A 15,428-nucleotide genomic window follows, 5' to 3' on the forward strand; every position below is an offset into this window, starting at 1 on the left:
TATATATATATATATATATATATATATATATATATGTTGTTCATTTTGTCACAGCAGTTGGCAGGTCAAGGGTTCTTTGGTGGGTCAGTGAGTAATTACATGGTTATAAAATTGTGGGGCCCATCTAAGATATGGCGCTTCCACTTGGTTAGCGGTGGTTCTCCCAGGAGCTAGGTCCCCTGGGGCAGGGGAATATGGAAGTATGTGTGATGTCGGAACATCTTCGAACCGGTTGGGGCGTGGCTGAGGACATGGACGATTCCAGTAATGTGCCTTAAGGACAACCAAAGACGTCTTGTTGTTGGGCATTACATTGTTGATTTTGCACTTATTGGTATGTTTTAATGTGATGATGTTTTGCCGTGTAAAACCCATGTCACTCAGTCCGTGTCTTTATTTTATAATTGTAAGGACCCAGGTTGACGAATCCTTTAGTCAAGTTCTTTCCTCTCTCTCTCTCTTGTCCTTATACAGTGCGGTGAGTGAGCATTGTCACTCTCAGACTGGAAGTGTGTCACTGGCAGAATCACACATTATTTTAGGTACTTATGTAGCGCTGTCAAGTTATTCAGTGCTTTACATATGTATTGTACATGAACATCAGTCCCTCAAGGAGCTTACAATCTAAGGTCCCTAACTCACTTTCATACATGCACATACTAGGGACAATTAACCTACCAGCATGTCTTTGGAGTGTAGGAGGAAATCGCAGTACCTGGAGGAAACGCACGCAGGCACAGGGAGAAAATGCAAACCCTGTGCAGGAAGTGCCATGGTTGGGATTCGAACCAACAGCCCTAGTGCTGCCAGGCAGCAGTGCTAACCTCTAGTGATGGGCTCTGACATGTTTGGGTCATATTCCCAACACACCTGAGCAATCCCGCCAGGAACCTGTCACTGCACACCGCCAATCATAGGCAGCCTAGTCAGGGCTTGTATGTGTGCAGCTGCGGGCCAGGAAATGCCTCACTGCCTATGATTAGCGGTGTGCAGTGAGGGCTTCCTGGCGGGATTGCGCAGGTGGGTTGGGACTACGATCTGAACATGCCTGAGCCCATCACTACCAATTTACTTAGGCTCCATTCACTTCTGCGTGTTTTGAATTGTGGGCACAATCACAGCGATTCTGCCTGTGATTTCAAAATGCTCTGCTAAATTACAAACGGCACAATGTGAATTTCTGGTGCCATGCATTTCAATGGCACCTACAAGCCAAACCACATCATGTGAAGCTTGTCACCCAAAAGAAGCTCCTGCCCTTTTTTTCAGCAACAAGTGTTGCGAATTGCAGCGTGGTTTATCGCACAACTTTTACGACAGAACTGCCTCCATGGGCAACTGTGCTGCCCATGGAGGCAGGTTTGCCTATTATGTTTAGTTAGTTATTTGGCTGCCCAAATCAGGGGAAGAGGTTAATATTTCTTGCTGCCTTTCCCTGATCATGTTTTCAGGCTTTTTGTCCTCACTTCCCCTGGCATATAAAAAGGAAGAAGGTCTGGGTAATGGGTGCGGGCAAGAGAATGGGAACTTGCAGAAACTTGCTGGGACCTGTGGTCCACCTTTGGAGCTTCGACTCATCAGGATTCCTGTAACCATGGACACCCAAAAAGACTTTACCTGTGCAGGTATGCTGGGGCAGCCACAATTACTGTTAGTTAGGAAAATGACATTTTACCCTGTTGTATATGTTATGTTAAGTTTAGTAAAGTTGTTTTAACTGCTTTGAGCCTGGTGTAAAGTTATTTAAAAGGTGCATGTTGGATTTTTGGTGTATTCCTAAAGGGTATTCCTGGGTCTGTAATAGCCCTTATGGGGTATGTGTAACACCACTACAAGAGGTTTAACTCGCAGAGCAAAGAGAAGGAGGTAGTTACCATGAGTAACCGAAAGGAAGAACAGCTACAGCAACCATTCGTTAGGCGTGGTGACAGGCAGGGGCGTTGCTAGGTCTACAAAAGATCTGGGGCTAGAGCCCATAGCAGCGTAGTAAAGAAAGTCATACGCTTGGGCAGGCATACACATGTATATACAGTAATATACGTGTGTATATATATATATATATATATATATCCCCAGAGATCCCCCCCCACTTACATCAGGGTCCCCAGAGAGCCCACTTACATCAGGGTCCCTAGAGAGCCTCCTCCTTACATCAGAATCCTCAGAGAGCCTCCCCCTTTCATCAGGGTACCCAGAGGGTCCCCCATTTACATCAGGGTCCCCAGAGAGCCCCCCTTACATTAGGGTCCCCAGAGAGCCCCCCTTACATTAGGGTCCCCAGAGAGCCCCCCTTACATTAGGGTCCCCAGAGAGCCCCCCTTACATTAGGGTCCCCAGAGAGCCTCCCCCTTAAATCAGGGTCCCCAGAGAGCCTCCCCCTTAAATCAGGGTCCCCAGAGAGCCCCCCACCTACATAAGGGTCCCCAGAGAGCCTCCCCTCCCCATTGGGGACCCCTGCAGAGACTCAGGGCTATTGGCCCCAGATTCGGGGCTATAGCCCCAAAAGCCACCCCCTAGCAACACCCCTGGTGACAGGGGCTCCAGCAGCGAGGCAGGGTCAATGCTCTGGCTCCCTCCTTGTCTGTCTCCTCTGATCACGGGGAGAAAACTAGCGTTATGGAAATCTAAGACCTCATCACTAGGTACGGGAAGGAAAGAGTTAATGAGGCTGCATGGGGCCCCGTTATGTGCTTCATTCTGTTACTGGGAGTGAGGTAACAGAGGTACGGTGGAGTGGACAAAGGTTATGCACGTTGCTCCGAATGCAAAATACATCAGTTACAAGTGTGTAGTGTCATGGGCGAAAACATCTTATGAAGGAACTCTGTATTTCTGCTGCACACAAGTGGCTCATCTCGGGGACTACCTTAATATTCGATTCTTCACATGACCGCAGTCTCCATCGGATCCCGGGCATTGGTGAGCACGCCTTTGGGCAAGGTATTACCCCATGTGCATGGGCGCAGTAGGCACCACCCACACATGGTAATCATTGGGTAATTTGATTTAGCATTCATTCTCCAAAATCATCAGACTGATCAATATAACCTACCATCAGCAGATTTTATCGAGTTAAATGATCCAAAGCAGGGGTCTCCAATCTTTTTAGTACGAGGGCCACACAAAAAAACAAAAAAAAAAACAAAACAAAAAAAATTCCCCTGTTTGCATCAGAAGCCCCCATTATATCAGATCTCCCATCAGAGTACTCCTTTACCATTAGATCTCCCTTTCAAATTGGAAGCCCCTCTATTACATAAGTGCCCACTGTTGCACATCAGATTCTCCCTTTCACATCAGTGTTTCTGCAGGCCCTGTAGAATCTTGTAGCAGGCTAGATGTGGCCCTCAGGGCATAGTTTGAAGGCCCAGATCCAAAGTCTTGGTGGTGGGTTGCCTTTATCTGTTCAGCTGCTCTCTATCCAAGAATGAATCAATGCACACCAAGACGGACCACAGTTTTCTTTTTAGCGGCCCAGCACAGCCAGACTGCATACCTCCCAATTTTTTGAGATGGGAACGAGGGACACCTATTAGCAAATGTATGTAGGCATAGGACACACCCCCTGCCACACCCCTTAAAAGAAAATTATACGTAAAAAAAAAAGAAAAAAAAAAGAAAAGAAGAAGATTAGTTAACCCACAAGTGCTTTTTTTTACTACTATTATTCCTTTATACTGGTTTTGAAATTTACAAATGTAGCATTTAAAGTGATTGTAAACCCTTTACAACCACTTTTTGCTACAGGCAAGCCTATAATTAGGCCTACCTGTAGCTACACTGGATATCTCCTAAACCTGGTTTAGGAGATATCCCCTGTATTTGCATATGCCAATGTCATCGGGACATGCGCACTGAAGCAATGGCAGTACGTGCGAGAGTGACATCATTTTGGATCCAGCCAATCACAGCGCCAGAGCACGCGATACCCACCACGGGGGTATGAGGATGGCTGCGGGGGCTTCGATCTCAGGTAATTCATAATTAGCTAGTATGCTATGCAAACTGTACCTCAAAATCAGGGACAGTTTGGAGCTATGAGACTGTAAGACCTCCTATTACGCTAGTTCACTAGAGTTGCCACCTTATCCCTTTAAAACCAAACACATATGAATTACACAGGTTCTGTGGCCGATTAAGGTGGTAATTAAACTCACTTTGTGCCTTATCTGCATTAAATTAGCCTCAGAACCTGTGTAATTCATATGTGTTTGGGTTTAAAGGGATGAGGTGGTAACCCTGTAGTTCAAATAACCCTATTGCGGTGGTGTGCACTGAAACAAATGATGCCATGTGGTACTTTTTTTCAGCGCAGTGCAGCATGGTGTGAAACGCTCCACTATTTCGCACCACACTGTGGCAAATAGAACTAAAAAAAAATATACTCATCAGCACCACTGTTGTCGCAGACGCACACCACTGGCTGCTTTTTAGGTCAACTTCTGGTATAAGCAGGCCCTTAATTCTTTCCTTGCTTATTTCTCATAAAAAAAATTTTACATTGCATATCTCCCAACATTTTGAGATGGGAATGAGGGACACCTACTAACAAACGTATGTAGGCATATTACACGCCCCCTGCCACACCCCCTTAAAGGATAATTAACAAACAAAAAAAAAAAGGTTGATTAAATTCACAAGGACTTTTTTTTACCACTACTATTCCTTTATATTGGCTTTTAAAATGTACAAATGCAGCAATTTAGAAATTGGATGAAAGGTTTAGCACTGGGAAACACTTTTTGAAAGATAAAAAGTGCATTTTATATACAACTCTATGGATCAGGCCAAAATAAGGGACACATGAGGGGGGAAGAGGACAGATGGACATTATTCTAAATCAGTCCCTTTGAAATCAGGGACAGTTGGGAGCTCTGACATTGTATTGAGGAAATGTGACCACCTTTGTTACGCTTTGTCATTTCCCCAGCAGTCAGGCGGAAATGGAGACACCATTACTGATTTCTAAGAGTAATAAAAAGCCAGTACATTCGTCTTGCTAATAACCATACAGAACCAAAATAGCAGTTTTGTCTGCAGTTGACCTTTAAAACTACAAGGTAGTTCATAAAGCAAGTATGATTTAATTATTGCATTCTATGAACTAGGATTTTTACTGTATAGCTGATCAAGGTTCATAACCATAGACATTTTGCGATGACAAAATCTTCCAACTTGAAACTGTCCCCATAGATTACCTATACTGGTTCAATGAACCGCCCCCCTCCAGCAAAAATTCCATACTATCTCTATTTCATACAGACGCTGCAATGCACTGTTAACGTGAGAAGTGTATTAAATGCTGGACTAGGTCTGTCTGTCGCTCATTAACACAAATTTCTTGCTTTTTTTTTGGTAATTTTAAACCATCAAGATAACATACTACTTTCTATAGAGCTTTAAAAACTTTCTGTGCTGGAAATGGATGAGAATATTCTTCTATACACTATAGATTTATATAGTATATGGCGTTGTTTGGCTTACCTGTGCTTGTGTCTGCCTCTGTGCCTCTCCTGTGATCTGTGCGGTGGGAGTGACCAGTATGAGATCACTGCAGACAGGTAATGGGAGGGATCCAGGAAGGTGTAGGACAAAGTATAAGGAACACACCTAAGGTAAGCTGTTTAATGTATAGGGCTGGGGTTGTGGTGGACGGTTTGAAGGGTACATCTACTTTAAGGCTGTGCTGTGTTCCTTTATTATTTTTTAATTATATTAAATGTTCATTAATGTTTAATGATGCTTTGTAACAGATGGTGGAAAGGTGCATGGTTCATTTTAAACCTACTGCCTTTAGAATTGTCAGTGGAGGTACCTATTATTATCCAGGTTATGGTATTGCCTAGTAGTAGTTGCTCGCATTCAACTGGACCTGTTCTGTGATGTTGAAGATGATTCGCCATTCATCCAGAACCGAAGAAGCTACTTAGAAAGTGGGGAATCGTCTGCAACACTATGGAAAAGGTCCAGCTGAATGTGAATAACTACTGCTAGCTATACTGGTCTGTAAGGATGAGCTCCGGCGTGTTCACACAGCCCATGTCCAGAGCACGCCAGGAAGTCAGCACTGCGCTGCGCTAATCACAAGCAGTGAGACATTTCCCGATCTCTGCGATTAGCGCAGCGCAGTGCCGACTTCCTGGCGGGCTCTGCACGTGGGCTGTGCGAACACACCTGAGCTCATCCCTACTGGTCTGTCTCCCTCAATAGCACAATATTTGCATCGCCTATATCCATAGCTCCCAACTGTCACTGATTTCAAGGGACTGTCCCTGATTTGGAGCAATGTCCCTCTGTCCCTCATTCCTCCTCATTTTGGTCTGATCTATATAGATGTATATAAAATGCACTTTTTATCTTTAAAAAAGTGTTTCCCAGAACTAAACCTTTCATCTGATTTCCTAAATTGCTGCATTTGTAATGTCCAAAAGTAAGGATGAGCTCCGGCGTGTTCGCATGCCGCACGTGCCGATCCTGCCAGGAAGTCGGCACTGCACAGCGCTAATCACAAGCAGTGAGACATTTCCCAATGTGCGGCTGCAGAGATCGGGAAATGTTTCACTGCCTGTGATTAGCGCAGCGCATTGCCGTCTTTCTGGCGGGCTCTGCACGTACAGCATGCGAACGCGCCGGAGCTCATCCTTATCCAAAAGCCAATATCAAAGAATAGCAGTGGTAAAAAAAAAAAAGCACTCGTGGGTTTAGCCAATCTTGTTTTTTTGTACAATTCTCCTTTAAGGGGGTGTGGCCAGGGGTGTGTCCTATGCCTACCGATTAGGACGGTGCCTTTGCTGGCAATTGCCACCGATTTGACATGCCAAATCGCATGTCAAAACGCACCAATGTGAACCAGGGCTTAAACTCACTCACTCAACTCATGCTGATTAGGGCTACATTTGTAAGGGCGTTTAGCCACACTGCGAAACCCAGCAGCAAGAATCTACTGATTTCTGCAGCTGGGATTGACAGCTGAGGCTGTACAGTCCAAAGACAGGATTTCAGCGGCTGCAGCTGTTTGTGACTGTTCGCACAACCAGCAATTCCTTTCAGTGTGTGCGTTCACCCACTTCATCTCAGGTAGTCGCTGGCTGCGCCAACAGTCATGAGCAGTTGTGCCGGCAGCCGCCAACACCCCGTCTTTGCACTGTATGGCTGTACTGTACTGTAAGTGGCTGCAGCTATCCATACAATGCTATCAATTCCAGCTGCAGAAATCTGTAGATTCTTGCTCCTTGGATTCACAGCATGGCTAAACCCCCGTGTGAATGCAGCCTTGTTTACTGAGTTGCATTGTAATTTTGATTTCATTATAAAGAAGCACTCCACCAAAACTCTTTCCATATGGCAAATTGTGAAGAGTAAAACACCACTTGACAGTTTCTTAGATCTCTCAAGCTAGCCATACACAGAATCTCATTCAGCAACGGATATTTTTACGTTTCGTTGATGGGGCTGTCATATGGATCCCCTGCACTTCAATACTTTTTGGGTTACTAACTTGGAATACGCATGCAGCCACTGAAGTCCCAGAGACACGTGTCTGAAGTCATTGGAGTGGCATGAGAGCCAAGCAGTTGGCATTTTTTAGGATAAAACGCAGCCCTCATATACCGCTCCATTACTTTGGTAGGGGTGGAGACATTATTTCCTGCCTACTTTCCCTACATGTCAGATAAAATAATATATGTGCAGCGTCACAGGCTGCCATCACCAACCATTGTCTGCAATGTTTGTAGCCAAAGCAGCCGCATAAACAGCTTATCAAATAAACAGCCAGTGCACGGCTTTATTATTATTATTTTTATTATTATACAGGATTTATATAGCACCAACAGTTTACGCAGCGCTTTACAATATAAAAGGCAGACAATACAGTTATAATACAATAAAATACAAGAGGATGAAGAGGGCCCTGCTCAGAAGAGCTTACAATCTAATAGGGTGGGGCAGGTAGTACAAAAGGTTGTAACTGTGGGGAATGAGCTGATGGAAGTGGTAGAAGATTAGTTGGAGACGTGATAGGCTTTCCTGAAGAGATGGGTTTTCAGGGATCGCCTGAAGGTAGCAAGAGTAAGGGATAGCCGGACAGGTTGAGGTAGGGAGTTCCAGAGGATGAGAGAGGCTCTGGAGAAATCCTGGAGATGAGCATGGGAGGAGGAGACGAGAGAGCTTGAAAGCAGGAGGTCTTGAGAAGAGCGGAGAGGACGATTTGGGTGATATTTGGAGACAAGATTGGTGATGTAGCTCGGGGCAGAGTTGTGAATGACTTTACAGTCACATCTATTCTTTTTCTAAAGTCTTTGAACACCATAAAGCTTTGCTACAGTCAGAAATAACAAGATATAAATACAGTGGTACCTTGGATTACGAGCATAACCCGTTCCAGAAGAATGCTTGTGATCCAAAGCACTCGCATATCAAAGCGAGTTTCCCCATAGAAGTCAATGGAAACTCAGATAATTTGTTCCGCATTGACTTCTATTACATGTAATACCGCATGTGGCCAGAGGTGGGTGGGCGCCGGAGAGCCTCGGAAATACTCAGGGACAGCTCAGCTGAACTCGGGAATGCTTGGAAACACTCGGGAACTGAGTATTTCTGAGTGTTTCCGAGTATTTCTGAACGGCTCCGAACCGTTCCGAGTGTCCCCGGCACCCTCACACCTCTGGCCAAATGCGGTACTGCACTGCCCATTAGCTTGAATTCTGCTCGTTTTGCGAGACAACACTCGCAAACCGAGTCAGAATTTTAAAAAAATGCTTGTTAACCGTGTTACTCGTAAACCAAGGTTCCACTGTAATAAGAAAATCCGCTTTTTTGCCAATATTCACTTTCATTCCAGAGATTTCCACCACAGTTTTCTGCAGTCTGATGGCTACATGGTTTAACTCACTTCCTCTGAGCCCAGGTCTTCCTGGACCCCATCCCCAACCTGTGAGTGGATAGTAAAGGAAAAGCAGCACAGTGATGAGCTCATCTCTCTGTCACTCTGCTTTCCCCTCCTATCAGCATGCTTCCTGCCATGAACTGATTGGTTCCTTGTACGGACACTTCTTCTCACACTCCAGCTCTGTATTATATGGAATGAAAGAGGGTGATACCAGGTAACATTCAGGTACTTACACTGCTTGCATTTAACAAATACATTCAATGATGTATTAATGATTACAGAGCTGCATTAGTTTGTGTCTTTTATATTTGCCTGGGGTTCAGCTTTAAAACCAGCCGTGTAGCAGAAATTCTTCAGACATCCAATAAGTAATGATTTGTGAAATGATCACCAAACATCTGCAGCTGTTTTTATTTATTCCTATAAATTATTATTTTTAAATGTAATGTAAAGGCTGCTCTTTTTTTTTTTTTTTTTAAACCCTGTGATAATCATCTGTTTTATTGTCTGGACAGTAGAGAGAGTATCTATACTTGAGATGTCAGGGGAACCCGTCTAATGCTCACTTTTGTTAAATGTGTTACTTGAATATAGCAAAATAATATAGAACAGGGTGGAAAAATATATAGAGTTTAACCACTTCAGCACCGGAAGATTTGGCTGCCGGGCCATTTTTTGCGATTCGGCACTGACAATTTTTTTGCACACAAATCTTTCTTTTGGTGGTATTTGATCGCCTCTGCGGTTTTTATTTTTTGCGCCATAAACAAAAAAAGAGTGACAATTTTGAAAAAAACACAATATTTTGTACTTTTTGCTATAATAAATATCCTTTTTTTTTTTAAAGTACATTTTTCCTCAGTTTAGGCCGATATGTATTCTTCTACATATTTTTGGTAAAAAAAATAAATCGCAATAAGCATATATTGATTGGTTTGCGCAAAATTTATAGCGTCTACAAAATAGGGGATAGATTTATAGCATTTTTATTATTGTTTTTTTTTTTTTTTCTAGTAATGACGGCGATCTGCGATTTTTATCGGGACTGCGACATTATGGCAGACACATCGGACACTTTTGACACATTTTTGGGACCATTGGCATTTATACAGCGATCAGTGCTATAAAAATGCATTAATTACTGTAAAAATGTCACTGGCAGGGAAGGGGTTAACACTAGGGGGCGACCAAGGGGCTAACTGTGTTCCCTGTGTGTGTTTCTAACTGTAGGGGGAGGGGACTGACCTAGAGGAAATGACAGATCATGGTTCCTAGCTATTAGAACTCACGATCTGTCACTTCTCATGGAACAGGGATTTGTGTGTTTACACACACACTTCCTTGTTCTGCCTCTTGTGCCAGCGATCGCTCGTGGCCGGCGGTCATCGCAACCGTCAGCACCCCCGCAGTGCAGTGTGCGCACACCTGCTATAACGATCCCGCGAGCCGACATATAGCTACGACGGCTCGCTGGATCGTGCCGACCTGCCGCAGTATAATGACGGTGGCTGGTCGGCAGGCGGTTAAAGCGTATGTCAAGACAAAATAAAAAACATATGCAGTACTTCACTGCAATGCAGATTTCTCCGTGTTTTATTCTTTTAAAGACCCTGAAGTACAGAAAAATACCTGTTGATCTGCCAGAAATGCACTCGGCTCCTAATGTGATTGTATGGTAATCGTTCGTACAGAGCTTTCGAGAGCAGATCAGGACAGTTCATCTGAACTCATTTGATTGGACATGCACAAATTTTTTTTTCGTAAGATGCCAGATTGTACGATTTTCGTTTAATCAGTACAGCTGTCGTTTGAAAATGCAATACAAATGCATTGCGACACATGACATCACTTCCGAATTGTTATTCTGTTGTACGCAAAATTTCGGGACTTTAGTGAACTCATCAGATTCGATCTGAGATTAGTATGCAAAAAAACAAAAAAAGACGATCATTCGTCCGATAATCTCATCGTGTGTACCGGGCATTAGTCCTTTTCTGGGCTGGCAATACAGCATTATTGTGGACTGAGTGGTGTCAGAGCTACCCAGTGTCTAGTCAGCCACCTGCATAGAATGCATTAAGGTGAAAAACCTTGAGACTTTGCAACTCCTTTAACTACTTGCTGACCAGCCGCTGCAGATATACTGTGGCAGGGCGGCTTTTTTAACAAAAACTCGATTCACGATTCGAATCGAGTTTTTTTTTTCGGCGAGGCCGCAGCTTCAGCCTAGTCTGCAGCGTCCGGCCTTGCGGACTAGGTCGAAGCCGCGGCCTTGCCTAAAAACTCCTGCCTGCAGCTCCTCAGGAGCGGCGCGGTGTCAGCGCCGGTCCTGGTGGAAAAAAAAAAAATCGTTTCACTTAAATTTTGAATCGATTTGACCTCTCAACTCGATTCAAGATTCAAATTGATTTTTTCCCCAGCCCTAGCGGCTCTATTATGTGAATCGCCGTACCGGTACAGCGATTCGTTCAATAGCCATAGCAGGCGTGTGGCCGTCGGCCACTATGTCTGCTGGCAACCCGCGATTGCTCCACAGAGAGCCAGAATGGGGATCTGCCAGTGTAAACAAAGCAGATCCCCATTCTGACAGGATCTGAACAGAATCGTCTGTTCCTAGTGATCAAGAACAGCGATCTCTCTCTACTCCCTGTCAGTCCACTCCCCCCTAGTGTTAACCCCTTCTTTGCCAGTGTCATTTATACAGTAATTAGTGGATATTTTTAGCTCTTATCACTGTATAAATGTCACTGGTCCCAAAAAAAGTGTCAAAAAAGTGTCCGATCTGTCTGCTGCAATGTCACAGTCCCACTAAAAATCGCTGATCACCGCCATTACTAGTAAAAAAAAAAAAAAATGCGTACATCTATCCCCTATTTTGTAGACGCTATAACCTTTGGGCAAACCAATCAATATACAATCAATATACGCTTATTGGAATTTTTTTAATCAAAAATATGTAGCAGAATACATATTGGCCTATATTGAATAAATTTGTTTTTATATATATGTAGCCCACTACCCCTGTAGGAGCTGCTGGGTAGTTCATTCTTTTCTGTAGTGTGTTCCCTTTACCCCCTTTCCCCTCATAGATTGACACAGCAGACAGTCCATAACGTTTAAACACTTAACTTTATTTCTTTTCCGGCACTCATTGTGGTACTGCATTACAGAGTTACTCTGACCGGTTTGGCAATAAGCAAAACGAATTCAATGAGCACATAGTCCAGAACATGTAGAGCCATTGTAAATAACTTCTAACTTGCATTGGCTTCCAATTGTGTTATGCAGCTTTCCTTCCTCCTGTTTGTTACTATTTCTTGACCGTACAGCACTTCCAAGTTTTCCCAAAGAATGATACTCTGAATAAAGTTCTTTAAGGTGACTGATTGAATTCCTCCAGAGTGTTAATTCTTTAAGGCCCGTCTCTATACCTTTTCCTCCAAGACCCGCACTTTAACACCCTCCAGTCTCTTAGAAGCACTGTTTCCCTGGGTTTACACTCACATGTACTCCTGAGCAACCGTCCATGCTTACCACAGAGGGTCCTCTCCCAGTCCTTGTTTCTGTCAGTAGTAGCAACCTCCTCCTGAAGTCTCCTCCATTTCTCCTGTCCACATGGCACTTTCCTCTCCCCCCCCCCCGAACGGAAGAGCACCCGGGCTGCACCAGCCTCCTACATGCTGTCTTCTTCCTCCTATTTCCAGACTTGAACTCCCAGAAACATGTCCTTTATAGAAGTCCCGCCTCTGCCCAAGCAAAACAATGATTGGTTCAGAGGGGTCTCCAAAAGACTACCTTCCACTCTATTCCTCCCACTTTCCAGAACATTTCATAGAAAGTGGATGGAGTGTAGGTGGCCACACCTTCCTCTACTCTAATTAACCTCCCAACCACATTAACCAACCAGCTTACACCAACGGGGTAAAATACTGGCAATTTACCTAGCATTAATCCTAACTGTCTATTTTAGCACACACTTAAGTAGGTGGGCGCTACATACACCCCCCCTGAAATCACAACTGTCCCCAGTTGTGGAAAAGGGATTCCACAGACCGGGAAACAGTCCTACCTACCCAACATTTCCCTACTTTGCGGTGATATTTTTGAAACATAAAATAAGAAAACATGAGTGTCTTTACAAAAAAAAAAAATCACGATTGCAATGCCATACAATTTCCTAACTACAAGTCCCTATCACTACAGTTGATACAAGAAGAATCAATACACCGATCCCTAAGGAGAAATGTCTTAATTACTTGAGGTCTCCATCTGTACCATCCATAGACAGCTGTCTTTCCAGAAGATGCCTGCAAAAGAAAAGAAAACATAGGCACACATCCTATACTAAAAATTCTACCTTCACATTCACAATTCTTGTTGGCATGTGTGACACTACCAGAACTGCTGTCCCCTCAAAAGGAGTCTGGGGACTCCTGCAGGACAGAGCCTGAGTAGACACGCCAGGTAGTTACATTGGAATCCATGAACACAAATACTTTTTGAATGACTCCAAACGGGAGTTCATAACATTTTGATTGAATTCCTCCAGAGTGTTAATTCTTTAAGGCCCGGCTCTATAACTTTTCCTCCAAGACCCGCACTTTAACACCCTCCAGTCTCTTAGAAGCACTGTTTCCCTGGGTTTACACTCACATGTACTCCTGAGCAACCGTCCATGCTTGCTATAGAGGGTCCTCTCCCAGTCCTTGTTTCTGTCAGTAGTAGCAACCTCCTCCTGAAGTCTCCTCCATTTCTCCTCTCCACATGGCACTTTCCCCTCCCCCGAAGGGAAGAGCACCCGGGCTGCACCAGCCTCCTACATGCTGTCTTCTTCCTCCTAGTTCTAGACTCGAACTCCCAGAAACATGTGACCTTGTCCTTTATAGAAGTCCTGCCTCTACCCAAGCAAAACAATGATTGGTTCAGAGGGGTCTCCAAAAGACTACCTGCCAGTCTATTCCTTTATTCCTCCCACTTTCCAGAACATTTCATAGAAAGTGATGGAAATCTTGCAGGCAGAGTGTAGGTGGCCACACCTTCCTCTACTCTAATTAACCTCCCAACCACATTAACCAACCAGCTTACACCAACGGGGTAAAACACTGGCAATTTACCTAGCATTAATCCTAACGGTCTATTTTAGCACACACCTAAGTAGGTGGGCGCTACATACACCCCCCCTGAAATCACAACTGTCCCCAGTTGTAGAAAAGGGATTCCACAGACCGGGAAACAGTCCTACCTACCCAACATTTCCCTACTTTGCGGTGATGTGTGTGAAACATAAAAGAAAATAAAACATGAGTGTCTTTACAAAAAAAAAAAATCACGATTACAATGCCATACAATTTCCTAACTATGAGTCCCTATCACTACAGTTGATACAAGAAGAATCAATACACCGATCCCTAAGGAGAAATGTCTTCATTACTTCAGGTCTTCATCTGTACCATCCACAGACAGCCATCTTTCCGGAAGATGCCTGCAAAAGAAAAGAAAACATAGGCACACATCCTATACTAAATTCTACCTTCACATTCACAATTCTTATTGGCATGTGTGACACTACCAGAACTGCTGTCCCCTCAAAAGGAGTCTGGGGACTCCTGCAGGACAGAGCCTGAGTAGACACGCCAGGTAGTTACATTGGAATCCATGAACACAAATACTTTCTGAATTACTCCAAACGGGAGTTCATAACATTTTGATTGAATTCCTCCAGAGTGTTAATTCTTTAAGGCCCGGCTCTATACCTTTTCCTCCAAGACCCGCACTTTAACACCCTCCAGTCTCTTAGAAGCACTGTTTCCCTGGGTTTACACTCACATGTACTCCTGAGCAACCGTCCATGCTTGCCATAGAGGGTCCTCTCCCAGTCCTTGTTTCTGTCAGTAGTAGCAACCTCCTCCTGAAGTCTCCTCCATTCTCCTCTCCACATGGCACTTTCCTCTCCCCCGGAATGCACCAGCCTCCTACATGCTGTCTTCTTCCGCCTAGTTCCAGACTCGAACTCCCAGAAACATGTGACCTTGTCCTTTATAGAAGTCCCGCCTCTGCCCAAGCAAAACAATGATTGGTTCAGAGGGGTCTCCAAAAGACTACCTGGCAGTCTATTCCTTTATTCCTCCCACTTTCCAGAACATTTCATAGAAAGTGATGGAACTCTTGCAGGCAGAGTGTAGGTGGCCACACCTTCCTCTACTCTAATTAACCAACCAGCTTACACCAACGGGGTAAAATACTGGCAATTTACCTAGCATTAATCCTAACTGTCTATTTTAGCACACACCTAAGTAGGTGGGCGCTACATACACCCCCCTCTGAAATCACAACTGTTCCCAGTTGTGGAAAAGGGATTCCACAGACCAGGAAACAGTCCTACCTACCCAACATTTCCCTACTTTGGGGTGATGTGTGTGAAACATAAAAAAAAATAAAACATGAGTGTCTTTACAAAAAAAAAAAAATCACGATTACAATGCCATACAATTTCCTAACTATGAGTCTCTATCACTACAGTTGATACAAGAAGAATCAA

The 15,428-nt window shown here is 44.1% G+C and overlaps 2 protein-coding genes across 3 annotated transcripts in view; one reads left to right on the plus strand and one right to left on the minus strand.

The window, feature by feature from the left end:
• Positions 1-5,615, minus strand: part of MYL9 (myosin light chain 9) — a 54,137-nt gene extending 48,522 nt beyond the window's left edge. The window contains exon 1 of the mRNA XM_073606522.1: positions 5,485-5,615. The gene's annotated coding sequence lies outside the window, so the exon portion shown is untranslated. The remainder of the gene's footprint in view (positions 1-5,484) is intronic.
• Positions 5,562-15,428, plus strand: part of LOC141113431 (phosphatidate phosphatase LPIN3-like) — a 166,282-nt gene continuing 156,415 nt past the window's right edge. For both annotated transcript variants that reach the window (XM_073606517.1, XM_073606518.1), the window contains exon 1: positions 5,562-5,615. In XM_073606517.1, the coding sequence (XP_073462618.1) occupies positions 5,565-5,615 (51 nt within the window). In that variant the 5' untranslated portion in view covers positions 5,562-5,564. The remainder of the gene's footprint in view (positions 5,616-15,428) is intronic.

The sequence above is a fragment of the Aquarana catesbeiana genome, linkage group LG12 (genome assembly GCF_042186555.1).
Source record: "Aquarana catesbeiana isolate 2022-GZ linkage group LG12, ASM4218655v1, whole genome shotgun sequence".
Taxonomy (NCBI): Eukaryota; Metazoa; Chordata; class Amphibia; order Anura; family Ranidae; genus Aquarana; species Aquarana catesbeiana.